Source organism: Myotis myotis, unplaced genomic scaffold (genome assembly GCF_014108235.1).
Source record: "Myotis myotis isolate mMyoMyo1 unplaced genomic scaffold, mMyoMyo1.p scaffold_m19_p_6, whole genome shotgun sequence".
Taxonomy (NCBI): domain Eukaryota; kingdom Metazoa; phylum Chordata; class Mammalia; order Chiroptera; family Vespertilionidae; genus Myotis; species Myotis myotis.
In genome coordinates this window covers 87041612-87068894 of record NW_023416368.1, presented here as the reverse complement: position 1 = coordinate 87068894, position 27283 = coordinate 87041612, and the positions used below count along the sequence as shown (strand labels likewise).

At 54.4% G+C, this 27283-nt stretch overlaps 1 protein-coding gene and 1 pseudogene across 10 annotated transcripts in view; both read right to left on the bottom strand.

Moving 5' to 3' along the window:
- CRTC1 (CREB regulated transcription coactivator 1) overlaps positions 1-27283 on the bottom strand; it is a 62430-nt gene continuing 35147 nt past the window's right edge. For 2 of the 10 annotated variants that reach the window (XM_036311724.1, XM_036311728.1), the window contains 13 exons: positions 26613-26750; positions 25635-25696; positions 22300-22394; positions 20093-20178; positions 17901-17941; positions 17021-17241; positions 12021-12157; positions 9945-10097; positions 9786-9836; positions 7596-7700; positions 4290-4376; positions 3556-3736; positions 1-2176 (listed from right to left, as the gene is read on the bottom strand). In XM_036311724.1, the coding sequence (XP_036167617.1) occupies positions 1965-2176; positions 3556-3736; positions 4290-4376; positions 7596-7700; positions 9786-9836; positions 9945-10097; positions 12021-12157; positions 17021-17241; positions 17901-17941; positions 20093-20178; positions 22300-22394; positions 25635-25696; positions 26613-26750 (1569 nt within the window). In that variant the 3' untranslated portion in view covers positions 1-1964. Of the gene's footprint in view, positions 2177-3555; positions 3737-4289; positions 4377-7595; positions 7701-9785; positions 10098-12020; positions 12158-17020; positions 17242-17900; positions 17942-20092; positions 20179-22299; positions 22395-25634; positions 25697-26612; positions 26751-27283 lie in introns of all 10 variants that reach the window. The other 8 variants (XM_036311719.1, XM_036311721.1, XM_036311722.1 and 5 more) reach the window with 6 other exon arrangements.
- On the bottom strand, positions 19570-19668 carry LOC118659430 (annotated as a pseudogene).

The following is a 27283-nucleotide window of genomic DNA, read 5'->3' as shown; positions in this document are numbered from 1 at the left end:
AACTCTTCTATGTACATGTAGATGTTCTTCTTTTTTTTTTTTTTTTAAAAAAAAGTCCCCATCTCTGTCCCCAGTCCCTGCCACAGTAAAAGGATAGGCCTTGGACCTGGACAGACTGACACTGTGCTCCTCCAGCCCAGACAATGGTTGCGGGGCCAAGTGACTGAGGGAGACCTTCTCACAAGTGTGGCTGCCCGGCTGCTTGGATACGTGCTAACAGCCTGGCCAAGAAGCAAAAAGGAAGGACGATTGCTGGGATCAAATCCAGCTCCCATTGAAAGGGCTCCCACAGCCTAGGCAGAAGGGTGGCCACTAACACCACAAAGAAATAACGCCAGGCAGAAGTGTCAGCTCAACAGCATGTGGAGGAGCAAGTTGAGATGCAACTTGGGGCCTGAAACAGAGATTCCTAATAAAGCTGCCAACAGAAAACAGAGCCAGCCTGCCACCCCCTCGAAGGGCCTGGAGGGCAGAGGGATGGTCACCTCTGCCTATCAAGGCACTTTGAGAAGCAAGCACCTAGAAACCCACCACGAAAAGCTCGCTGCTCTTTGCCTCCAAACCCAGTCCTACCAGGAGGAGCAACAACAGAAGTGGCCAGTGGGATGAATGTCAGCTGGTTCTCAGGATGGGGAGAGAGACAACTTCATCCGGGGTGTCTGGGAACAGAGGGGCCACAGCTGCTGCCAGCCTCAGGGTCTGGGACACACCAGCCCTGAGGACTGGCGGGCACCGCTAGGGCCAGGCAGAGCCAGGTCTTCTCCAGACCCTTAATAAAAGCAGTGGCTCCTTCTCAGAAGTCTGCTACATAGCCAGAGAAAAGGCACCTCCAGTCACCCAAGCTTCTGTCAGAGTCCTCGCCTGGCACAACCTGCCCTCACTGGGCTGGGCAGCCACTCAACCCTTCTGTTTTGAGATACCTTGAGGTGAAACTAATGAGGCTAGGGTCCCAGCTCAGATGGCAGACTGCTTCCAGTTAGCTTTAAAACATGTGTAATGGAGTATTTCAGGAATAAAAAGATGCTCTCAGGCAAGTATTGGCTTGAAGGAGTCAGCTACTTATCTACAGCCAAAGTGGAAATACAGACCAAAAGAAACAACAAAAAAATACAACAAAAATGCCCTGGCCACCCCCTTCCCACACGTCTGTAAATAACAGTAACAGTGACCACAGAACAGAGCAGGAAAGATGAAAACAAGTTCTAAACCCACCCCTAGAAATAACCCGCCTCCACATTCGCTGTCTAGCAGGTCCTGTCACCCTGGCCAGCGGCTTCCTGACAGGCAGCCCCAGAGGGACCTGGTGGTGGTGGTGGTGGGGGGGGGGGGGTGGGTGGGGCAGGAGGCTGGGAAGATCTAGCTGCTCTGTTTACAGCTTTGTATCCACACCCATGGGAAGGGTTCTAGCATTCTGTTTGCTCAGGAATAGAAAAGACAGCAATCAAAATAGTGTTTATTTTGCACTGGGTCTGTCCCACTCTCTGGCGTTCTCTCCCTTTTGTCGGGTGGGGATGGCTCTCTACCTAACCACAACCTGGGGGTGGCAGGTACGGGGTGGAGGGTAGGAACCAGGGATGAAGGAAGGCAGTGAGAGCTGGACAACAGTCGGAAATGCACATTGCCCACCACAGTGAGGAGCAGACCCCGGTGCCCCCAGGCCTGTGGCCCCGCCCAACATGCTTTCTGCATCTTACAGGGACTGATGGCTCATGGCCTGGGGTGGGAGGTGAAAGAGTGTGCACAGGGCGGAGTCCTAGAGGGCAACTCACAGCCTCCCAAGGGAGGTGAACAGCCGAGGGGGGGCGGGGGCGGGAGTGCTTGGCGGTATTGCAAGCTCAGAATCACAAGCTCGGCCGTTTGCAGGGACAGAGTGTGCAGTCCCTGGGCTCAGGGAGACTCCGTTGGGACCACTGACCGGCGGGGTGACGGAGCCAGGGCTGGGCAGCAGAGTGCTGGGTGTGCACTCACAGACGGTCCATCCGGAAGGTGTCCTCGGTGGCCGGGTCGGCCAGGACCATGTCAGGGTCATTGAGCATGTGCAGTCCATCCAGGGTCAGGGGGTCAATCTTGAGTTCATCCAGAGGGAACTGGCTGTCAGAGTCGAAGCTGACATCACCAACCCCAACCAGCGTGCTGGTCAGTTCTTTAGAGAGGCTGGGAGGGGACTCTCCTGTCACTGGATTAGGGGGACACAAAAGTCAGCTCAGTCTTGGCTCCCTACCCCCACATTCAGGGAAGAGGGCTTGGGCCACCCCAGGGAACATTTTTAGCTGCCAGGACTAGGGAAGGGGGTGCTACTAACATCATGTGGAGCCCAGGGACACTGCCCAACACCACAGTGCACAGGCTGGCCCTACCCAGAGAAAGGTCCAGCCCCAGACATCAGCAGGTAGCCTCCTCCTGTGTCAGAGAAGCAGGCTGGGCATGCACATCCAGGGCCCTCCCTGTGGCATGGAGGAAGTCTTGTTCCTCTAGAGACCCTGGTTCAAACCTGGAATCCCTCCTCTACTTGTGAGGAGTCCCCAAGCCTGTTTCCCCATTTAGGAACCAGTATAAAAGTCTCCATCTTGCCCAGCCGGAGTTGCTCAGTGGTTGAGTGTCAACCTGTGAATTAGGAAGTCGCGGTTCAATTCCCGGGCAAGGTTCATGCCTGGGCTGTGGGCTTGATCCCCAGTGGGTGGCATGCAGGAGGCAGCCAATCGGTGATTCTCTCTCATCATTAATGTTATCTCTCTCTCTCTCTCTGACGTCAATAAACACACACACATAAACATATGTATATATGTTTAAAAGTATCCATCTTTCTGGACTGTCAGGGTCATCATGGGGCCTGGTCCTCCCCAGGTACCTGAGGCACCGTTAGGGTAGGGAGGAAGTACTGGGTCTATACTTGGGGTCCCAGCCTTGGGGGGACTCTGGGCATAGACCCATCCATCCTGGAGATTTGAGTGGGGACCACCAGGGGAGGGGGTGTCCACCTCAATCCCACACAGCCCTGGCTTATAAGGAAACTACTTCCTTCTTCAATAAAACCAAGAGCCTTTGGTGGAGGGAAGGAGGGGTGATGGCGTGGAGAGGGCATCACAGGTCTGGGCTCTGCTACATGGAGCAGGACTTCCTCACACACACACCTGGGCACTATACTCAGGCCGTTTGAGACACATACTGCAGCGTGTACAAGCTGTTACTCTCCTGTTGACTGCACAGGAAGCACCCCTCCTGCCATGCAGGGCTCACCTCCTGCCATGGTCACTTACATTCCCAACACACTCAGCTAACAGTGTTCAGGTGCCTGGGTGGCAGGCATAGGGCTGGGAGAGTGACTTGCTCTGAGCACAAGGTGCTGTATGCCTGGTGTGGGGTCCAGGTGTATGTCCCCCTTGCCTGTCTGCAGCCCGGCAGCGATTCAAGGTTAGGAACAAGGGTCTGGTCTCTCTGGGTCCACACCAAAGGCAGGGACACCTCAGTTGTGTCATGACTCACCCTATAGGGCAGGGAGTTCCATCTCCCCCAGGGCTGAGACCCCTGCCTAGGACACCTCAGACAGGACCTCACCTGTGAGAATGATGTTGGGGATACTGCTGTGGCTGGGATAACCAAGCTGCTGTGTGTCTTGCAGGTTCCCATGGCTGCCCGTCAGGCCCATCATGGCCGCCTGCGAGTAGTTGAGTGTAGAACCCGGGCTGTACAGACTGCTGGAGCTGATGGCGGTCTCCAACATGTTGAACTGCTCCAGCTGGAGGGGACACAGGGTGTGAGGCTGGCCACTGAGCATTGCTGCTGTGGGAAGGGCTGCCTGAGACTTCCGGACCACCTCTTCTGCAGGATGCTCAGAGCTGTGCTCAGGTCCATCCTCGTGAAGGCTGCTCACACGAGTCCCTCTGCCCTGGGGTATCGCCATCTCCTAACCCACACGGGCCTGCCCACATACACACCCTCAGGGCTTGCAGGATGGATGGATGGATAAATGGATGGATGGTTGAGTGACCAGCTCCAGGTAGCGGCCAACCCCTCCTGTGCCCGCATGCCTGATTCTGGCCTCCACACAAAGCCAACTTGACCTCCCGCAAACTCACATGCATGGCCCATGTCAAGTGCCACTGTGACAGCCACTGCCCTCCCTGCTGGCGTTCACTGACACACCAGGTGCATACGCCAGGAGAGGCAAAGGCAGTCACGTGCGCCACTGCCTGTAGACAGGAGGGGCTAGGAGCAGAACTCACTCCCGAGGGCGGGCGGGGTCCGGGCAAGCATTTGCTGAGGGCGCTGTGGCCCGGGCACCCGCTCACCTGGTGGGACAGAGCATTGGCCTGCCTGGCCGCCATCTGCTGCTCATAGTACGAGTCCCCAAACACGCTGCCCAGGGTGGAAGAATGCTGCAGATAGAAGAGAGGCTTTTTGTTGTCATGATCCCCATGACTAGGTTGGGTGGGGGGGGGAGGCTCCTATAGGCCAGTTGAGCCCACAGGGAGGCCCCTGAGACCTAGTGAAGGATGCAGGAGACAAGGGAGGTGGATAACAGCTATTCCAGGGTGCCTACACTGAGCTGGCAACTCCCCCATCTCAGGATGATGGCTTCTTTCTCCTGCCTGCTGGGGGTGGGATGGCTCTATACCCTGACATTTCCCAAGAACGCCACCCCCATCTCCTTTCCTTAAGCTCAGATGTAGGTGACCTCCTTTCTGTCAGACAGAGATGAGAGAGTGGGGGATATGAGGATCAGGAATCCTGACAAGTCCCAGAGGAAAGCATGTAACTGGTACCAAGGCACAAGATTCCCTAAATATTCAGAATGGGACGAGCACTTGGTGAGCTTTGTCAGGCCCTGTCCACACATGTGGACAGGATGAGTGCAGAGCAAACATAGGACAGGCACTCAGAAAGCCCCCTCTCACCTGCTGAGTCCTGGCAGCCTGCCCTCGAGACCCCAGGGCTCATTGGTGGGCATGCAGCCCCATTCCCGCTTGCTCAGGCTGGCCAGGGAAGGGGGCTGGGAGATGCTCCTGGGAGAGAAGCAGGGGGCTAGGACCTCAGAGGTGGTGAAGACACCAGAAAGAGCTTGGAGCCCCTGCCCATTCTGGAGATACTGCCAGGGATGGCCGGATGGAGCCTGGCAGGATGTGGGAGGGAGGAGAGGGATGGCTGGTGTGTGTCCTGGCTACACCCGAAACACCAGGTCTGGACAGATATATTCCCAGCCCAGACCCGAAGTATCTCTTCTGCAGGACGGGATGGCTCATGGAAGTTGCTGCACCATGGCCATTCCCAGGCGTCATCCTCTCAAATGTCTCCACAGATTAAAGGCCCTAGAACCTTCCCCCTGAGTTCCCTGTTCTAGAAAGGTCCCCACATGCTTGACAATGGCCAAGGCTTGAGTCTCAGGCTTCCATTCCAGACAATGATTGGCCACAAACCCACTAGCTGCTCCAGGTGGTCAGTGGGCTGAGAGCAGAAAGGGACAGATGGCTACTCTGGTGGGCAGGGAGGCTCCTGGGAACAAATGCTCTATTCAAACACCAGGGAAGAGTTAAAAATTACCAGCTTCTGGTTTAAAAAAGGGGCTGAAGGTTTTGGCTGGTTTTGCCCATGAAGGAGGTGGCAGGTTTCTTCTGAGGCACCTGTTCCTGTCCCTGTGGCCTTGGCCCCAGAGGCCCAGCATGCACAGGGGACCTCAGGCCACAGTTTCTCTTGTGAGGAGGCCATGAGAGTTTGCAGGAAGGTCTGCTCAGAACTGAAGAGGGAGGCAGCACACAAGACACGATCTCAACTGCTTGAGGCTCAGTGCATCTGCTCAAGGCCAGGGAGGCATAGGCCTATGGGGCTGGTGATTGTGTCCTGGAGGACTCAACCTACAGAAGGAAGTCAGGTCTGCCCTCTGCCCAACACTTTGCCTCTGAACAAGCCCATTGCCCCTCTAAGACAGTGTCTCTGGTTGGGGTCTGACAGCCTGATGGCCCCATCCTCACACATGAGTTAGCAGTCTGCATCCCTTGACAGATGGACCGACACACAGATGGTGGCTTGACATGACAGGAAAAGGCTCTGCCTGGGATGGACCACTTTGGACCATTTGTGGATGGACCACAAATCTCTCCTGAAAGAAATCTACTTGACCCTCAAATTCCTGTCCTATTTTGAATTAGAGGGATGCTACTCAGGGATTGGCCCCAGGGAGGGCTGCCCATCTGGTACAGGTCCCACCTGCTGCCTCCCCTGCCAGGTGCAGCTCCTCCAGCCCGCTATATCCCACGGTACCACATGATGAGACCACCTTCTGGGAGTCATGAAAACTCAGAGCTGGGGTGCACGAACAGAGAGCGTGCAGACATCAGGCCGAGCCCCAGCCTGTCCCAAGCTTACTGCCACCCTCTCCGCCTGCCTACAGAGCAGGAGGCTACACACTGATGGTCCCAGCAGGATCCCTGGTGGCTGTGGGTGTGGAGGCAGCACCTGAGGGCCCCTCCTATAGCAGATGAAGCCTCAAGTCCTCCCTGAATGGGATGCCCACTGTCCCAACACAAGTCTGGGTTCAGGGTGCACGTCTGAGCTGGGGACAAGGGAGCCTGATGTCTTTCCTGCCTGTCTAGAGGGGCAGCTCTGCTCCTTGCTCTATGCAGAAAGGCGAATCCTCTCTCCCCTTGGCTGAGAATAAGGCTTGGGGCCTGGAGCACTGCAGGGGCTCCTAGGGGTTTCTCAACTTAGTGTTATTTTGGGGACTGAGGGGCAGAGTCCTGGAGAGGCTTCACTGCAAGTGAGATGTCTTGGGCCCAGATGTCAGCTTTTCAAGCACCCCTTCCTCTCTGATGGAACATTCCAGATGGAATATGGCTACAGCCGAGCCAGGCTAAGGGGAACCCTGAGGAACCTGGACAGGGTGTGTGCATGTTAGGTATCAGGGACCAACTGTGCCAGGTGTGGGAAGGTAACCTGCATCTGACAGGATTGGTCAAGTCCTGCCTGTTGCCTAGGGCCTAGAGTCAACCTGTCTCATCTGTGGAAGGGGAACAAGGACCTGACAGGTACTGTTCAGAGAAGCTTTCTGGGGGACACACCTTCCTAGGGGGTAAAGGGGAGGGAAAGGGCCTGAGTAGTCAGCACCCCCACAACTGGCTGTCACCTCAGCTATGCTCCAAAACAAGGGGAGCACCCCCCACTTTCAAAAGCCTCAAGACACCAGGCCTCAGGGTGGTCAGATGCAGGTGAGGACATGTTAACAGGCTACTGGATGCCATGTTTGAGCTACACTTGGGGCTGTCCCCAACCATGGACAAGGAGCTGGGGTGTGGCTGACACCGAGATCCTGTATGTGCCCTGACCAGGGATCAAACCCACAACCTTGGTGCATCAGGACAACACTAACCAGCTGAGCTACCTGGCCAGGGCCAGCACTGTGATCTTTAACAGGCTGAGGAGCCCACCACCTCCAGCTGGAGCTTTGCACAGACCAGAGGAGCAGCGGGAACGAGGGGCAGCGCCTTCTCCTCCCAACCACATGGAGCAGACGAGATGGGATGATGTGAGGCATGAGGCACAGATGGCAGGCGAGGGCACAGGGGGGCGAGGTGAGCTGGGGATAGAGTGTCGGCATCCCTTACTTGTGGGGAGCTCCCAGGGGAGAAGCCTTGATTGGAGACGGGTGAGGTGGGAGACTGGTTGGCTGGGGAGCCGGCACTAGTGCGGTACTGCTGCAGAGCCGGGGCCTGTGACGACAAACAGGTCAGGACGTGGAGGCCCCAGCCCAGCTCCCAGCTGAGCCTCCCACAAGGCCCCACCCCTCAGTGAGCAGAGGACCTGGGGCTAGAGTTCGGGGCCTCAGGGGTACCTGTCTCCAAACCCAGCTCCCAGGTGTTGGGGGCTGGAGTCAGAGGACCTAGAACCGAGCATCATGGAATTGTGGGCTGTGGGGGAGTAAGGGTTGGGTCCACCTCGATTCAACATGCTTCAAAACAACCACACTACACACATGTGCGCACAGCTACACACATGCACACTCACACACACGAAGGCGGAGATGGCCTAGGACTGGGTGGGCAGGCGTTGCCTTTTGCTCCTGACTCTGGATGGATCCCTGGCTCTCAGTCCCGAGTCTGTACTGGCATACCCTGCCCACCTCAAAATGGTGGTACTGACAGCAGGGCTCCCAGCACTAAGAAGTCACCATCACTGGCGTGGCTTAGGACAAGCCTGATGGGGTCATGCTCTCCAGAGACCTCAGAGGGCTGGCTACCTCCCTGTTCAAAGGCAGAGGACCCTGGCTTCTTACCAGGCTCTGGTTTCTCACCACAGATGAGACAGGCTGGGCCAGGATCTGGATTTAAACCCTGCCTGACCTCTCTGAGCCTGCTGTTCATGGAGGCCCAAGGCCCTATGAGTGCTCAGTCTCCGCATTTCCTCAGTGACCTACTCTGAGCAGTTTGTGATGGGGGTTGAGCCTGGGTGGGGCATGGGAGCTCAATTAATAGGGTGTGGGTGGCACCAGTGTGTCACTTGGTGAAGACCAGGAAAATGTCCCGAGAGATGCTCTTGCCTGGGAGAGTCTGCAGAAACTCTGCAGGAGACTGCCTGTGCCCCAAGGGAGCCAGCTGTCCCTGGGGGCACCAGGAGATAGACTCTCTGACCTGGGAGCCTGGGGAGGCACTGTGTGTGCACCTGGTTTGAATACCCGTGCCCACAATGTCCACCCAGCTCCGTAGCCAGGCCCCACTGCAGGAGGGTGTTGGGGAGCTGGGTGCCCAGGTTGGCTCCAGCATCAGAGCTGCCCCCACACTTGCTGTGTTAATGCTAAAGGAAAGGCTTGGGTACTTTCCTGTAGGGGGCGGGGAGGGGGGGCGCGTCTGCCTGCTAAGGGGTTGGAGCAGCTTGGAAATGTGGGTCTCTACTGTTAGGTCACTGCCTGACCACCAGCTTAGGGAGGTGGCTGTTCTTTGCAGACCACATGATGTTCTGAGAGCGAGCTTTATCCCAGGGCTGTTAACTGAAGGCTGAATGGGGAGGGTTCACTGTGCCCCAAACATGGGTCTCTGTTCCTTTGGATTGCTAAAGGTAGCAATGACCACCCTCTTCCCACCAGAGTAATCAGGGTCAAAGTCTGAACAATCAGGAAGCTTTGGGTTTGCAGAGGTAAAAACCTAGCTCAGCCCTGGTGGGGCATCCAATGGTCTGAGCTGCAGTCCCTGGCTGGGCAGAGGGTCCCATGGTTTGAGCCGCAGCTCCACTGCCCCAGCCCAGGAAGTGGGTCCCATGGTCCCATCTTGTAACTGAGCTTCAGCCCTGGTCCAGGCAGGGGGGTCCCAGGGTCTGAGCTAAAGCCCCCGGCTCAGACACTGTGCTGCATCCCTTCCTCCCCTCCAAGTTCACCTCTGACCCTCTGGCTTGCAGATGCCTGTGCCTTGGGCCCTGAGAGCTGTGCTCTCCTTACCTCCAGGGAAGCCCTGTTTTGGATGGGAAGGGCAGGGGCAGGTATCAAGGGCCATGGGGAATGGCTTGGCAGCCAGACATGGGTAGCCCATATTAGGTAAGGTTTGGGGCACTGACACGTGCTTGTGCCTCGGTTTCCCCATGTGTACATGGGGTGACATACTCAGCAGAAACTCCACTGGGTGCTGAGCCCCGGCAGTGTCTGCTTCAGCCCCAAACCCTGGCAAGTTGGCCTCCAAATGGAACCTTGAGGTGGCTGCAGACAAAACTGGGCACCCAACAGAGCCTCCCACAGCCCCAGGTTCCTCCTGCATGACCCCACAGCCAGACCCTGAGGCCAGGCCTCGACGACCATGTCCTGGGCTTACCGAGGCGATGTCGATTCCCATCGGTGGCTGGCCTGGGTTGTCTGGGGGGGACTGGGGGAGAGAGGACGGTACTGTGACCAGGAGCGGGGGCAGCTGGGGTCCCTGCGACAGGCTGGTGCTCGGCATCAGGGGGCTGCCTGGGGGGAGGTTGATGGGCACCTGCGGAGGTGGTGGGGATGGTTGCTGCTGGGATACTGGTGGCGGGGGTGGCGGGGGCTGGGGCTGCGGTGGAGTTGATTGCTGGGAGCCTGCCTGGGTGAAGAAGGCGTAGGGCAGCTGTTGCTCCAGAGATAGGGCATCCATGGCCACGGCCTGTGGGAAGAGAAGGGCTTCAGATTCAGGTGTCAGCATGGGGGGCCAGGCCACAAGCACCTGGTCCCCCAAGGGGCCCTCATGGCCTGGCAAGCTCAGCAACAATGTGACAGAGATGAACAAAGAGACATCACACCCTGGACCGGGAGGCACAGGCCTAAACGGGGCCTCACCCAGGGCTATGGAGGGTCAGCTGGACCTGGGCATCTAATCCAGCTGGCTGCACCCTACACCCCACCAGCCTTTCTTTTACCCTCATTGCACACCAAGAGGTAGGCACAACTTTCTGTATTCACACAGGCTCAGGAAACCCACGCCTCTCTGAACTGAAGTTTCCCCACTGCAGGCAGGCACCAGGTATCACACTACGATAACCTAGAGGGTGGCCAGCCTATTCCCCTCAGAGAGCGGAAGGGACTGCTCATCACCATCCTGCAGCCTGGCTCACCTGGGAGGTTAGCGAGGGTGCGAGTGATGAAGGCACTGATGTAGCCACTAGGTGATAACCAGCTCAAGCCTTCTCAGAGTTGGAAAGAGGAAAATAAGCAGAGGAAGTTTTCAAAAGTCATGAGTTTGTACAGAGTCCCTGGGATATGCAGGAATCCTGCCCTGTGATGGAGGCAGTACATGCCCGGGAGCTTAGCAGATGCCTAATCTCTAATAAGTACTTTCCAGAAAGGGAAAGCAAGCCTGAGAGACTGGGGGTGGAGAAAAGGGGCAGGGGTCACAGATGGAGAGAGTGATGACACAGCTGCCAGAAAAACCACCATGGCTCTTGTGGATCCTGATCTGAACAAGACCACTGTACAAGCAGACACGGAGGGGAACCAGGCCCAGAACAGGCATTGAAATGTGTGAATGACTTCATTTTGTTATAAATGAATTATGCCATTAAGGTTATATTAATAAAAAACAAAGAACAAAAATGTTATCTGTCAGGGATTTTTAAAAAATAGTCAAGTTCTGACTGGTGTGGTTCAGTTGGTTGAGCAAGGGGTCACTGGTTCAGTTCCCGGTTGGGGCACATGCCCAGGTTACAGGCTTGATCCCCAGTGAGGGTGCTTTTGGGGGCAGCCAATTGATATTTCTTTCTCACAATGATGTTTCTCTCTCTCTCCCTCCCTAAAAATAAATGAAAACATATTTTTTTAAAAATTAATAAAATGGACAAATTCCTGGAAACACACAAATTACCAAAATTGACCCAAGAAGAAATAGAAAATCTGGGTAGACCTATATCAAGTAAGGAGGTTGAACCAATAAAAAAAAACCTCCCAGTGAAGATAAAAGCTCAGACCTTAGGTGGCTTCGCTCATGAATTTTACCAAACATTTAAAGAATTAACACCAATGCTTCTCAAACTCTTCAAAACAAACAAAAAACAGAAGAGGAGGGAGCACTTCCTAACTCATTCTATGAGCCTCAAGTGACTAAGTAAACAAGAGAAGAATTAAATTACTAAAATCAGAAATGGAAGTGGGAATATTACTACCAACTTAACAGAAATAAAAGGATTATGAGAGAGTACTATTACTATGAACAATCATACACCAGCTTGCTGCGTGACCTAGATGAAACAGATTAATTTCTATATATACACCATTACCAAAAAATCAAAATTACAGTAAATTGGGGGAGAGAGGGAGACCTCTCTAAAATTTTATTTTGGAAAATTTCAACTAGATCCTAAAAAAGAGAAAGTACCATAATTGAAATATGCCCCATTCACACAGCAATTGCTAACATAGGACCTGCCCATGATGGCACAGGGGACTCCAGGTCACTGATTAATGCATTTCCCATGTGTTTAAAAAATTGACAAAAAGCCAAAAATGCTGGGCTGTTTCTAAGGTCTCCCTGGAAGGAGTAGGTCTCCCAGAGAGACAGAACTGGGCCGTCCCCCACGCCATTGCCCTCTCGAACCTGAGTGATGGGTGACAGCGGGGAGAGGGTGGGTGACACCTGCTGTGCCTGCTGCTGCCGCCGTGTCTCCGAACTCAGGGATAGTGGGCTGACATTGGCCGGACGGTGCTGCGGTGAAGAGACTGGAGTGTTCATCCCTGGAAGGAAGGAAGGGTTGGCATGACTCTAGCCTCCAAAGGGCCACTCATACACCCATGGTCACTGTTGGGGACAGCTCAATTGCTCGGACAGAAGCCAGTGGGCATGCCCTGATTGCCAGACCAGGGTGCCCCCTCCAAGATCCTGATACCCTGATCTTGGGGACCCCAGCTCTGTGTGGTCTCTATTCTCCTCCCAAAATCCCATGATGACCAACACTCTCCATACTGATCCTGCCATCCCTCCAGGAGGGGTGTCCTGAAGGTCCTGCTGGGCAGCACTTTCCTGCTTCTGGACTGCCACATGATTGGTCCCTAGATGGACATGTGACCAGGTTGACACAATGAGAGACTGACCTAGGACTTCTGATGGAACTCCAAGAGAGGCTGGAGGTATAGAGGGTGTGTGTGTGTGTGTGTGTGTGTGTGTGTGTGTGTGTGTGTGGCATTCTGTGGCTGGAAGGGGAAGGATCAGCTGGAGAGTGAGGTGGGAGAGGCAGCACCTGTGCCCCGGATGCAGCTACACTGGCACTTCCCCTCTTTGGGAGACAATCAATCTACTTTTTTCCCCTAAATTGGCTTGGATTTTGGTTAGCACCAAACAAGTCAGTCCTGCCCAACACTGGAGTTTCCTCTTGACCTTCATGCCCTCCTCACCCTCATTTGATGCACTTGTTCTTTCTCATAACTGCTCCTCTGGCCAGATCTCCTCTCAGCCCTGGATTTGTATAACTGGCATCCCCTCCATCCCCCCATCTCACTTCCACCTCCCCCGCCCCAATCCCTAGTGTATTTTTCATGCTGGACCATCAGCTCCACTGGCTAGAAACTCGGTTACTCTTTATCTTCTTCCAAAACCCACATTCCTGATGGAGCTCCTGCCAGAGACTCCACATCCTCCTCTCCCCTTGGCCCCCTCCCCCAGCAATCCAATGCCTGGATACAACTGTTGTGAAGGACCTGAGTGAGGTCAAATTCAGTGTGGCAGCATTTGGGGCTTATGTTATCCCAGGCACTGTGCCAGACAGCCAACAGGCCTGCCGATGCAATGAGGAGCCCTGAGGGCCTGGCCTGACCACCCAGACTCTGTTTCCATGTCCTCAAGATGGAGATGATATCAGCTGCCCTTGTCAGTTAACTGTGAGGCTTTAATGAACTACGAGTCAAGGCCAGTGAAGATGTCTAACTCATCCATGGGAGCCAGGCCCACCCTGCAAAGGGCACCAGATCAACCTTGTTCCAGCAGGTAAGATGACAGGTTCACGGGCCACTTAGAATGCACCCAGTGTGCACTGAGGGAGATGATGGGCAGTTGCTTACTGTGTCATCCATGTGAGGAGAGCCAGGTCACACCTGCACTTCCCCTTGGATGCCCTGGTGGCTCCTCTTGGCCAAGCAATGCGGGGCACCTGGTGCCATTGATTGCTCCTGAGGCAGGGCCTGGGGATCCAATTTCTGCACAGAACTTGGGACTCAGAAATCAGGCTGCTATGGACACAGAGACATCAAGGCAGGCAGGGTCAGAGGCCTGGGCAGGAGTCCAAGAGACACCTGCTCAGAGCGCAGTTGGAATGGGTACCCTGGGCAGTTGCCTTATCTCTCTGAGTGTCCATCACTTCATAGGTCCAGCAGGCTGAGGAACATGTAGCATCCAGAGAGAGCAGATGTCAGTGTTCAGTAAGCAGCAGAGTCAAATGCCAGAAGTGAGAGGAGCAGTGGGGTGACAGCGGCAGGTGGGCCTGTGGTAAACGAGCTCTCTGGCCCATCTTGGGGCATAGGATCTTGACCCACTGCTGCTAGGTCCTCTGATTCAAAAGAAGCCAGACATCCAGGTTTTTACACGCACTCTCCTGATGTTTAAGTATCTATTCAAAGCACCACACACACACACAGTCGTAGGATAGACAAAATACACCATTGGGCTGGATTTGGCACTTGGGCTGCCAGCCTCTAACATCTGCCCTGAATACAAAGGTGGTTTTGAATCCTCTGCTGGACCGCAGTGAGCTCCTGGCCTCACATGGGGGCCTGGAGGGTGAACGAATGCCTTCCTGTTGAATTCCTTTTGGCAACCTGGGTCACCTTTGGGAAAAGGAGTGGGGCCAGTTGGAAGGGAAGTCTGGGCAGGCAGGGAGAGCTGCCAGGGGAGGACGAGCCAGGTAATAGGGGCTCATCCCAAGACACATAAGCCCGGAATGCAGGAGCAGCCAGGCACAGAGCAGTGCCAAGAAGGAGGACCCAGGCCTATTGTCCTCCCAGGTCCCAGCGGACAGCCAGGGAACCGACTTTAGCAAATGTGGAAGGGGACGAAAGGGGCCACTGTCTCCCTCTCTGATGGGAAGGCCTCTTCCTTCTCTTGGGCTCATGATCTGACTGTTGGGTGAGCCGGGGGGGGGGGGGGGGGCAGGGAGGGGGGGGGCGGGGGTGCAGTCTCCATGTGTGCCAGAGGCTAAGGCTCGGCTTGATTTAAAACGCACTCAGAAAGTGAAGCCCCTGTCAGGCGAGCCCCTGGAGCGGCAGGTTTGAAAACAATCCAACACATGTCAGACATCACTGGCAGATACTAGAACCAGGTGGCGAGGGTCCGATCCCCGCCCCCGGACCCCCTCCCATATGCAGCCCGATTCAGGGTCTGCAGCTTTCACATGTGCTTGTTTTCCTGTGCTTGTTTAGACTCTGCTCAGAAGTGCACAGCTCCTGGTGGGCGCTGGGGGGCTGCCAAGGACTCTCGGGTGGAGGAGGGTGATCCTCTGGAGGCCACAGTCAAAAGTGGGGAAAAATGGAATTTGCATATTATCCTTTTATTATATAGGATATGCACTGCCCATGAACACAGACAATAGGGTGGTGAAGGCCTGGGGCGGGGTGGAAACCAGGTGGTGGGGGTCAAGGGGAAAAAAGGGGGGACATCTGTAATACTCTCAACAATAAACATTTAATTTAAAAAAAGGGGGGGGGGAATGGGGCCAGGAAATGGTAGTGTCAGCATCAGCCAGGGAAAGTGGGGGGCAGTAGTCCCAGAACCAACCTTCCACTCTCTTCCTCTGCACATGCACAGGCCAATGCTTACGCTGCTGCCCACTGGTCTCTAGGGGCCATGGGTCTTGGGCTTCCCTGAATCTACTCATTTGTCTTTGGGCCTTCGGGGGGTGAGGGGGTAGGCAGGGGGGCATGGCTGGGATGGTGCCCTTTGCTCTGTAGCTAAGCCTGGGTGGGCATAGGGCCAGGGGCAATCTCAACATCCTCAGGCCAGAGTCCCACTCCTCCCTTCATTGTCTGGCTCCCATCCCCTTATCTAAAAACCTAGGAACATGGTACTGTCTCCAACACACCTCACATTCTCAGGCCCCATGGGCACCAGAGGTAGGACTGACTCTCCACCACTCCTCACATCAACCCAGCTCCCAAGCCAGCCCATTTCCCCCAGAAACCTCTCTTCAGAGTGTCTGATGGGGCCCTGCCTTGGTCTAGGTGCGGCCTCCCCTCTGACAGCCTGTTCTCCCCAGGGCAGTCAGAGCGCTTGCAAGTGAACGTGACTCTGAGCGTGTGATTATCTCAGAAAGGGCTGCACAGTGCTGCCCACCACACTCAGGGTGATGACATGTGAATGCGGCTGCTCGGTGATCCCTGTGCAGGAAGAAGGGAACATGACGTAGTGCTCTCACTGACCACCAAGTCCTGATACCTTTGGGCTCACAGAGGGGCCCCCTTGAGCCCTCCTGCTCGCTGGGGCTGCTGGGAGCACCCTATCTCCTCTCTGAATGCAAACCCACAGTCAACTCAGTGCAGGGGTCACAGTGGGGTTGCAGGGGAGTGAGGCTTAACCCAGGGGACAGGTGAGAACAAAGTACTCAGGGTGAGTACAGAAAAGCAAAAAAGCAACGCTGTGTAAACCAGGTGGGGGGTATGAGCAGAGGCCAGGAGGCCTCACTATGGGAAGGTGGTGTGAGCAGAGATGGGGCAGGTGAGGGGTCCTTGCCGCCTAGAAGAGAAGGACCATGGGGGAGGAACAGCATGTACAGAGGCCCCGAGGTGAGCTCATTAGCTGGAGAGGAGAGGTGTGGGAGGTGAGGGGCTATGCAAGGACCAGAGCAGAGGAGGGCCATGAGCTGACAGCTGTTCTGGGTGGAGAAGAGGCTGGGACTGAGAAGGGGTGTGGCAGCAGGTGGAGGCTGTACAGGATGAGGAGGGTCCTGATGGTGGGGCTAATAGACATGCCAGTTGGTTAGGGTGGGCAAGAGGGCCAAGGGATTGAGGAGTACAGCTCCAGGTTCCTGGTCTGTGTTGCAGGGAGATAATGCCATAGGCCCCTAGGAGGAACAGGGTTGGGGTGGTGCCAAGAGATACTGGGATGGGCAAGGGCCCCAAGGGTCGCCCCTGAAGACATAGCCAGGGAGAAATGAGTGTGGAGCCTGGGGAGGGGGTCAGGCTGGAGTGTCCCAAGAAGGCAGCCATAGTCAGCTATGGGGTGGGAAGAAAGGGAAAGTCTGGTGGACCACACTCTCTAAAGCTCCCAGCACCCCTCAGAACCACTGTCCCATCCCTAGAGACAACATGAGCCTTCCCAATGCAGGGTCTTTGCCCAGACTGTACCCTCTGTCCTAACACCACTCGCCTTGGGACAGCCTAGTAACACCAAGCCTCCACTCCATGTTGGGCTGTTCCCACTTTATGCCCAGCATTTTGGAAGTGACCCTGCTCAGTCGTTTCTCTCTCTCTCTCTCTCTCTCTCTCTCTCTCTCTCTCTCTCACACACACACACACACACACACACACACACACACGCGCGCGCGCGCGCGCGCCATCCTTGCTAGCAGGTGAACTTTGCTGGGGAAGGAAGTGTCCTCACCCTCCCAGCCTTACCCTGGCCAGTGCTGCCGATGCCCAAATGCGTTAAGTTGGCAGTGAGGTTGCCGGTGCTGCTGGAGCTGCTGAGCGCTGGGAAGGTGGGCTCCTCGGGGTCCAGCGGGGTTGGAAGCGGGGAGGGGAAGTGGATGTTGGTCAGGTCAGGCAGGGAACCCCCGGTGTTGTGGGTGGTAGGAATCAGGGCTGTAGTGTTTTCCTGGTCAGCAGATGGAAAGATGCTGGGAAAAGGCCAGACACAGGGGAGTTGACCTCTTGGACTGTGGCTGCTGGTTCTCCCCCAGAAGCTGCGGTGGCAGTGGTGGGGGGTTGGGGGGCTTGCAAAAAAACACACTAACTGGTGCAAAAGGACATCCTGCCATCAGATGCTGTCATGCTCGAGAAACCACCATCAGCCTAAACCTCCAATGGGAAGCAGCTTATCCCTGCAGGGCAGGGAGAGGGGATGGGATGAGGGTCCCCCTGCTGTCTGGGGACAGTGTGTCTAGGACAGCGGTTCTCAACCTGTGGGTCGCGACCTCTTTGGCGGTCGAACGACCCTTTCACAGGGGTCGCCTAAGACCAACCTGCATATCAGATATTTACATTACGATTCATAACAGTAGCAACATTAGTTATGAAGTAGCAGCAAAAATAATGTTATGGTTGGGTCACAACAGGAGGAACTGTATTTAAAGGGCCAGAAGGTTGAGAACCACTGGGACTCTAAGGGGTGGAAGCATCCCCCAGGGCAAGCCTTGCTGGGTGGCCACCAGCAGCCCAGCATTCCTCTTGTCTGGACTTGTAGCCTCTCGTGAACAGGTGGAAATTGGGGTGGGGTTGCCGTCTGAGCAGCCCCTGGTGGCCATAGGCATGCAGGGCAGGTCCCACTGGGACTTACTTGATTCCGGGGACCTCGCAGGACTTGGGCCTGGACCCTGTCTGAAAGAGAAGACAGCAAAGGCTCAGCAGCCTCCTCATAGCATGGCTGATCTCCACAAGAGAGCTGAGTGATGCTCAAGGAGAAGCAAGCTATGGGGTCCTAGGGAGTCCCACAGATGAAGAGCGTCCCTAAGGGACTGTGTGTGTGTGTGGGGGGGGGGGGGGGCGCGTGCCCCAGACATGCCCAGGGGCTAAACCAAGCGTCAAGTGGAGAGGATCTCCCTATGGTCCCTCCCAGTTTCACTGTGTCTGCCTGGTAAGGTAGCACAGTCCAGGGGTGATGTGGTGCCTTGTCAGAGCTGGTGTCCCGGGGGGATCGTGTTGCCTGCTCTTTACATCTCAGCCTCTCAGGCTGTGCCACAGCTGTTGGCCACCAGCTCTATAGAGGTCCATTGGAAACCTGGGTGGTGGAGGCTAACCCCTCATATATTCCTGGATCAGGGTGGGAAGGAGAAGGAGTCAATAGGGTAGAGACTGCCTCTGCTCAGCATCTGTCTGTCCACCCCCAGAAAGAACATCATGTGGGGAAGCCTGAGGCAGCTTGGACTGGCTGCCCTGAAACAAAGAGGCTGCCACTGTGGCATTAGCGGGCCGGCCTTCCCGTGGTGCCTAGAGGTGTGACTCCCATGGGGACCCCAGCACACCACCATTTGAGGACCAGAACTCTGGCCACCCTGCAGGCTAGCCCAGGAGAAGGGGTCTTAGGGAAACCCTATGGGCAGTAAGACCTCTGTGAGCTAGAGCAGCGGTTGCCAACCGGTGGTCCCCGGACCACTGGTGGTCCGTGAGGTCTGAAAGGTTGGCGGTCGCTGGGCTAGAGACACTATTGCCACCGGAGATCTGCAGGCTCCAGGCCAGGCCTCTAGATTCTCATTCAAGGACAAAGCAAGGAACTCTCTTCCTCAGGCAGCAGACATGACAGGACAAAGCCTGCGTGCTAACAGGCCTCCACTGTGTCACGTTCCCTAATTCCTGTCTGCCTCTGGGGCCCTCAGGTAGACACTCCTGTTGGTGTTCTTTAGGGATTACCAGACAAGAATGTGGACCCACGGGGGAGGGCTGGGTCAGCCCACAAACACACCCAGTGAGAAGGGAATGCCTGACTGGCAGTAACTGGGCCGCCTCAGGGGGCCTGTGACCTTGAGCTTCAGTAGGGAACTGGGTGGAAGGGATTTCTACATGGCCACAGGCTCCTTAATTCTGGAAGTAAACATTAGCTTTATTACTGGACTTTTGCAAAGCACCTTGACAATGACTTTCTAAAGAATCTTTTCAAAAACATTCTACATAAACAGTATTAAGAATTCACCCACCCTTGGCCAGTGTTTCTCAGTAGTCAGCCCCCTACCAAAAGGTTGTGGGTTCGATTCCTGGCCCCAGTCAGGCAATATGCAGGAGGCAACAAATTGATGTGTCTCTCACATCGATGTTTCTCTTTTTCTCTCTCTCTGCCCCCTTTGCCTCCCTTCTACTCTCTCTAAAAAGCAATGGAAAAAATATATGTGGGTGAGGATTAAAAAAAAAAAGTCTCACCAGGATGCTGGGCTCTGCCACCCTCTTCTTACTCCCAGGATGAAAGGGTGTTTCCCCACCACTAGCCATCTTCCCTTTCTTTATGGCAGCACCACATTCAGGTGCAGGGACCCTGATGTCCTTGTGTCATCCTTGTGCAGGGGCCATACTAATCCCTGTATTGTCCAATTTTAGTGTATATGCTGTGAAAGCAAGCACGGGTTTTATTTAATTCTTTTTTTAAAAACATATTTTTTACTAATAGTATTTTCAGAGAGGAAGGGAGAGGGAGAGAGAGATAGAAACATCAATGATGAGAGAGGATCATTGACTGGGTGCCTCCTGCACGCCCCCAAACCCAGGCATGTGCCCTGACCAGAATCAAACCATGATTTCTGGTTCAGAGGTTGATGCTCAACCACGGAGCCACGCTGCCAGGCTTATTTAATTCTGTACATGCTTTTCACCAGTGTAACAGGCCTGCATTCATGGTAAATCAGCTGGCATGAGTGGTCAAGTCTGAGTGAGGGTTTTACTTCAGGGAGGATGAAGCTCCTTCAATGTGTTGTTTCATCTGCTTGGCTGTGCTTAAAAAAAGACCAAGAAAGAAACCACTTCTAAAAGCCCAAAGGCTCTTACCTTCTTGGTGTCCCATACTTGCTTAGAAAGGTTCTTGTCCGTCTCTGAGGTGGTCTCCTCCATTCCTGGGACTGTTAGTAGTAAGACTAGAGTGAGGTGTGGGGAGAAGGAGAGTCAGAAAGGGAATCTCTGCAGCTGCCTGGCGGTAGCAGGAGGGCACTTCCCTGACATACAGTCACAACCGTGATAGTAATGTGCCCCAATAGTGACTTCTGGGGATTGTACTAAAGTACAAAATGGGTTTCATTAAAACAAAACAAAAACATTTTAAAAAGTCAGAGAACCTGTGACTTAAGCGCTAGAGCAGCGAAAATAATTTTATGGTTGGGTCACAACATGAGGAACTGTATTTAAAGGGCCAGAAGGTTGAGAACCACTGCTCTAGAGCTAAGGACCTGTATCATTCAGCCTCCCAATGGGATCGACTCAGTCTTGGAGATGGCAGGCTATAGAGAACAGCTGAGAACTTCTCTCTGGCTCCAGTGAATGGCCACTGCCCTGTGGACAGCTGACTCTCCCTCTTGGGCCATCATCACAGTGTCACATTGCTCAGTGTTAGATGGGTTGGGTGGAGCCACCATGGTAGCTGTGGCCCCTTAAGTTAGTTGAAACGCCAGCCAACCCTAGAGGAGGGAAGGAGGGGAGAGAGGAGGAAAAAAGGGAAGTTCTGAGAGACTGGATGGGCATCATTTGAAGCCATGAAGCCAGTCGCACCCGAAGGCCCCTTCCTTGGACCTTTTGGTAACAGTGAGACTGAACATTTTCTTGATGAGACTCAACTTCTTCGTGCCCGTTGGGGGTTCAGGCCTGCGTTCGTGTTAAATCAGCTGGCATGAGTGGTCAAATCTGAGTGAGGGTTTTACTTCAGGGAGGATGAAGCTCCCTCGATGTGTTGAACAGAGCCAGATGGATCAACCCCGCCCTCCTGAAACCGGGAGGGGCCAGGCTCGGGGTGGGAGGGCAGCCAGGCTAACCTGACTCTGTCACCGTCTGGCCCCGACTGGAGGAAAGAGGACAGGTAACATGTCTCACTTCCCCACACCCCAAGGCCAACTGGACTCTGAGGTGCCAGGGGTTCCAGGCTTGCAGCTCTCTTCCACAGTCACAGAGCCCCACCTACCTACAAAAGCCCACATTTCTTGGGAGACCCACCATGGAGATGCCACCTCAGAATTGCCCCCCCAGTACAGGAAACAGGAGGGAAGCTCCAGGCACAATGTCCTCATCACCTCTGAACACTCAGAATCCTGGCTTTTATTACGAAGACAATTCCTTCTGCAATCTCACCTTCACTGCCTGATGAGCTAGGGTCCCAGGAAGATGGAGTGCAAAGAGAGCCCCCGCAAGGGGTAAAGTTCTGGTGGACAATCCTGTCAGTAGAATCTCCCTGGTGCTTACACACTTGCACAGTGAACTGCTAATAAAAAGCAATAAGCATTTGGGCTTTAACTGTACGTGATTAATTCTCTGGTTTCAGTGTCTTGGGGCAGATAGGCCCCTAAGGGGTTGCCTGCGGCTGGCCTCACAGCATCACATTCCCCTCTCTGGATGATGCTGCCCCAGTTTTTAAGATGGCATGTGCCCTCCTGGAAGGTCCCAGTGATGCTGCCTATGCCTGGCTCCGAGGAGAGGTTGGGAGCCTGGGCACAGATGGCCCAGCTGCAGCGCTATGTACATGGCCCAGTTGGAGAGGAGCCTCTGGGCAAGAGCTGGGAAAGAATCAGCCTTTTTCCCACCCACCAAGGTCAGGATGAGCCTATGATATGGACCATGAGGGCTCTGAGCAGCACAGCCAGGATATGGCCCAGTATAAAGCCTTGGGTCAAACTCTACCTGAAACTCAACATCTAGCTGTGACCTGCTTAGTCATGAGCTGATAACTGCCCCTTTTGCTTGAGCTTGCTGTCCCCTACATTTGAAAAAAACACGCAAGGTCCCCAGACTGCATGGCCATGCTGAATTCTTGAACAGAAGGCAATGGGTATTTACAGGCACTGCTTTCTCTGCCCAGAAACCTACACACGCTTCAAAATCCAACTCAAATAGTACCATCTCTGGTTTCCCTGAGCCCCTCCCCTTGTCCCATAGCACCCACTGAATCTTTCTTCACAGGTCTATCCACCCATGAGCTGTGACCTCTGCGAGCACAGGGACTACCATTGGACTTGCCTGACCTGAGGAAAGATGCCCATGTACCTGGCCCATACCTCTTTTCTGGTGTGCGTCCTGGGACCCCCCCATAAAGGGCTCTGGCTGGGTGGGTGTCATTGTGCTCTGGTGCAGGGCAGAGTCAGAATTGGTCCTAGGAGAGGAGAGAGACAGTGAGCAAAGGCCCTAAGGATGATGAAGGACAGTCCTGGCTCCGCTTGATCCAGGACACACCGGATGGGACAGAGGCGGGGCAGTTGTAGGTCTTTTTTTGTGGGCTGTTGCACCTGAGCATTATTCTCAAAAGAACCACAGGAGTGACCATGACCATGGTTTTCGTCTGCAAAGCCTGTTTGCAGAAGAGATGTCCCTCTGTCCTAACCTGCCTGTCTGTCCCCAGTCCCTCCCACCTCCCCACCCTCTGTGTACTTCCCTGCTTTAAGGAAAGGACAGAGCCTTCTTGCTGAAACCTTTTGGAGAGGGGGCCCAATGGTCCTACAGTGGCCAAGCCTTGTGGGTACAAGCCCCTAGCCCATCACTGGGTCCCCTTTGGTGACAAACACCAATGGGCAACCCCACCCTCTGGGACACTCAGTTGCAAACCAGGTGTGATGGGCAGGAAGGGGAGGCAGTGACATAAGGCTCAGAGAAGGCCCCAGAAAGAAAGCATCCCCTGGGTGAGAAGGGGAGGGAATGGCGTGTGTGTGTGTAGATGAGGATCTTGTTCCAATCAGCCCAAATGCTGCCAAGAGCTCAATCTTCCGCCCCAGGGTCAGGGTAATCTGCCCCCAACTACAGGTGCCTGGAGGGAGGGGTTTCAGAACAGCCTTCAGCTGCCCAGGACACTATGGGTGCCCAAGGGTAGCTGGGTGGACATGCAAAGGTGCATCAGCACAGCTAGCAATTCGGGGATGAGAATAAGAGCTGCATGCACCCAATGGGGATGACCCAGACACTGAGAGTGACATGGAAGGAACTTAGTTAAGGGAGAAGAGCAGATTACAAAGGATCAGCCATTCTCTGATCCCAGGGCTAGCTGTGCAGTGAGGAACCAGTCAGGGTCCTAGCCACCCCCTCACCCCAACTATGTGTCTTTGAGCAAGTATTCTGACCTCTCTATGCTCACTTTCCTTATATCTACAATGGGGATAACAACACCTATTCCACAATGCTCTGTGTGTTTTATATCAGTTAATGTATTGATGGCTGAATAGGGCCTGATATATGATAAGTACTTGGTGGGAATTTAATTATGCTATTGAGTTAAATATATTACATACTGTATGATACACATATATATTTTTAAGTTTCCTTACTTTTGGTCTTTTTTTTTTTTTTAATATATTTTATTGATTTTTTACAGAGAGGAAGGGAGAGAGATAGAGAGTTAGAAACATCGATGAGAGAGAAACATCGATCAGCTGCCTCCTGCACATCTCCTACTGGGGATATGCCCGCAACCCAGGTACATGCCCTTGACCGGAATCGAACCTGGGACCTCTCAGTCCGCAGGCCGACGCTCTATCCACTGAGCCAAACCGGTTTCGGCACTTTTGGTCTTTTTATTTATTTATTTATTTTTTACTGAAATTGCATATACACATACACATTTTCTGTATGTGGTAAAGTATGGGTAACAAGCTTTACCATTTTTTTCATAATTTAATTTTTTTTAATTTATTGATTTTTAGAGAGAGGCAGAAAGGGAGAAGAAAACATCAATTTGTTGTTCTACCCATACATGCATTCACTGGTTGATTCTTGTATGTACCTTGACTGGTGATCGAACCTGCAACCTTGGTATATTGAGACAATGCTCTCACCAACTGAGCTACCCAGCCAGGGCCTTAACCATTTTTAAGTGTATACTTCTGTGGCATTAAATGGATTCACACTGGGTGCAGCCAACACCTGTATTATATACTAGAGCACAGCTAGCAATTCATGCATGGGTAGAATCCCTCAGCCTGGCTGGCGATCGAGGCCTATCGGGGGGCTGACCAGCTCGGGGGAGGGACCCCGGGAGGTTGGCCAGCCAGCCCCCCAACTGGGACTTATTGGGGGAGCAGCTGGCAGGGAGGAGGGACCACGGGAGGTTGGCTGGCTGGTTGGAGGGGCCGGCTGGCCAGGGGAGGAGCCACAGGAGGTTGGCTGGCCATGGGAGGTTGGCTGTGGGAGCACACTGACCACCAGGGGACAGCTCCTGCAATAAGTGCCTGTCTCCTGGTGGTCAGTGCGCATCATAGCGATTGGTCTACTGGTCATTCCGGTCAGTTGGTCCTAACAGTCACTTAGGCTTTTATATATATAGATATTTATACTTATTATTTTAGACCTTTCTAGATAATGGTATTATGGGTGCTTTTTCCTCCTTTGGAAGGAGGAGACTAGACTAGTCTTCTAGTAATAAATGTATAATACTCTTTATAATCATATTTTCATGACTGTTTATCAATGTGGGAAACCACAACATTAAATGGGGGGAAAAAAGCAAGCTACAACACTGAATAACCTATCTAATAAAGATGGAATATGCTAATTGACCCTCACACCATCGCAAAGATGGCAGCACCCACAGCCAATAAGGAGGGAATATGCTAATTGACTGTCCCACCCTCAAAGATGGCAGTGCCCACAGCCACAAGATGGCAGCGCCCAGTCCCCTCAGCCCTGCTGGGGCGGCAGGCGTGCTGCTTCGCGTGCCTGCCTCTGGAGTCCCCCAGTCCCCTCAGCCCCGCAGCCGCTCAGGGTCGGCCCGAAGTACAGGCAAGCCTCGGATGTCGGCTGCCCAGCCACCCAGGGCTGGCCCAAGGCGCAGGTAACCAGGGCCAGCTGAGGCTTGCGCTGCCAGCAGTAGCAGCAGCAGAGGTGTGATAGGGCATCACCTGCACCTGAGGGCTCCTGTGAGAGGGGGCAGGCTGGGCTGAGGGACCCCCCTTCCTGTGCATAAATTTTCATGCACCAGGCCTCTAGTTCAATATAATTTCAGCTTTGCTTAAAAAAGAAAAAGAGCTGATTTCTAAAAACTCCTAGATGCTTTTTTATTTTTATTTTTTTAAATATATATTTTATTGATTTTTACAGAGAGGAAGGGAGAGAAATAGAGAGTTAGAAACATGGATAAGAGAGAAACATTGATCAGCTGCCTCCTGCACACCCCCTACTGGGGATGTGCCTGCAACCAAGGTACATGCCCTTGACCGGAATTAAACCTGGGACCCTTCAGTCCGCAGGCCGACGCTCTATCCACTGAGCCAAACCGGTTAGGGCTCCTAGATGCTTCTTAGTTTTGTCATTTTAAAGTGACTACATACTGATTTTCCAAGCACAACCAGGATGAAAGTTTGGTTTTGTTTTCAACAAGAGGGCTAGGGGCTGGTTCTGGGTCACTGACCTTCTCCAGCTGGTGTCCGAGGGTGGTGAGAGGTACACAGTACCATAGGGGCAGCTGTCCGCTTGAGTGTGAGTTAAGGGGTCAGTGCTATTGACTCAAGCCCCACCTTAGCCCCAAAAACCTGGTGGCCAGGCTACTGGGAACCTACAAACAGCTGGGCCTGCAGGGTGGGAAGGGGGGGCCCTTTCCTTCCTGGCTGCGAGTGGCCCCCGGGGTGGCCCCATCCACCTAGCACTCAGCACTCACCCCCTGCGAGCACACGTGCGGGCTACACCCCTTCCAAGAGGGGCCCCAGCTGTGAAACTGGGGCTCATGGGGGCGGCAGGGAGTCTAGTTCAGATGACCCAGGTCATGACTCTTAATTCTGGGCTGATGGGCGGATCCTGGGGCCTGAGGGCTCTGTCTGGGGCCCAGCTGGTCAGGCTTCCCCTGCCGCGGAAATGAGAACCAGGAAAGAACAGGCTTCTCTGTTCTAGGAAGCAGAGGGTCCCAAAGCAGCACTCAGACTCGGGGGGGGGGGCGGGGGGGCTGGCTGGCTGGCTGAGCACCAAGGGGTGGCCAAGGTGGGGGGGAACTCCTGACGCTCTCTCTGCTTAGCTAAGGTACAGACAGGAATTTTGTGTTTTGAGAGCGGTACACCAACATGGCCTTAATGTGTAGTCACTCTGCTCACAGCCTTCCTGGGCCCCACTGCCCAGCTGGGCATCCAAGTGCAATGTGATTCAACATCCCCTTCCCCAATTCTCACCTCAGGCTGCATGCTCCAGCGGCCACTTCTGCATCCTTGTTCCCTGTGTCCCTCAGTCCCCACCTAGCCAAAGGTTCTTCAGCTTGCCTCACTGCCTCCTCTGGGAAGTCCACTGGGGTGACCCCGATCCATTCCCAGAGCTGGTAGCTCCATTAGTTAGACAAACTCAGGCTCCTGCAGTCACCAACGGGGCCCTGCCCCCCTGTCCAAGTCCTCTGGGAAAAGGATATCTGCCGTCCATGTTTGTCCACTGACAGAGGCCGGCGGTGTGGGGAGCCGAGCCGGCCGCGCTCCCGGTATACTCTGTCCACCAGCCCATGGTGCCGGGTAGTCCGGCTGGTGTCCAGGCCTGAGGACTGGAAGGGTGTCTGGGGGAGGGGAGAGGGAGAGAAGGAGATGGGGGGAAAAATGAGAGAAACCCAAAACGGTTATCAGCTATAGCCTGTCCCCAAGATCTGACCTCATGGCCTCCCACTCCTGAGACAACCTTGGCCACCATGAGGCAACCCAGACCAATTTACTCCTTTGACCAGCTCCCAGCCTCCTAGCACTATGGGTTGGGGGCAAGTTGAGGACCCTGGGCGTCGAGGTGGCAGGCGTGCAGTGCGGCAGGCATGCACAGGCCAGGCAGAATGACACAAGCTCGGGGCCAGTGCTGGCCAGGGTGCCAGGGGTGCAGATGGCCTGAGCAGTCCCCAACCCCCAACCCCCACCCTCAGCCTCACCAGGTGCAGACAGGCCTCCGCCTTCTCTCTCGGGCCTGGCTGGCCTCCTTTTCCCACCTACGTCATCCCTGGAGAGGCTGCCAAGAGACAGCCCAAAGCTCTAGCCGAGGATGTTAAGGGCCACCTGGCCAAGTGCTGGCTCCCTGGAGGCTCCTTGTTGAGCCTGGGGTCAGCCT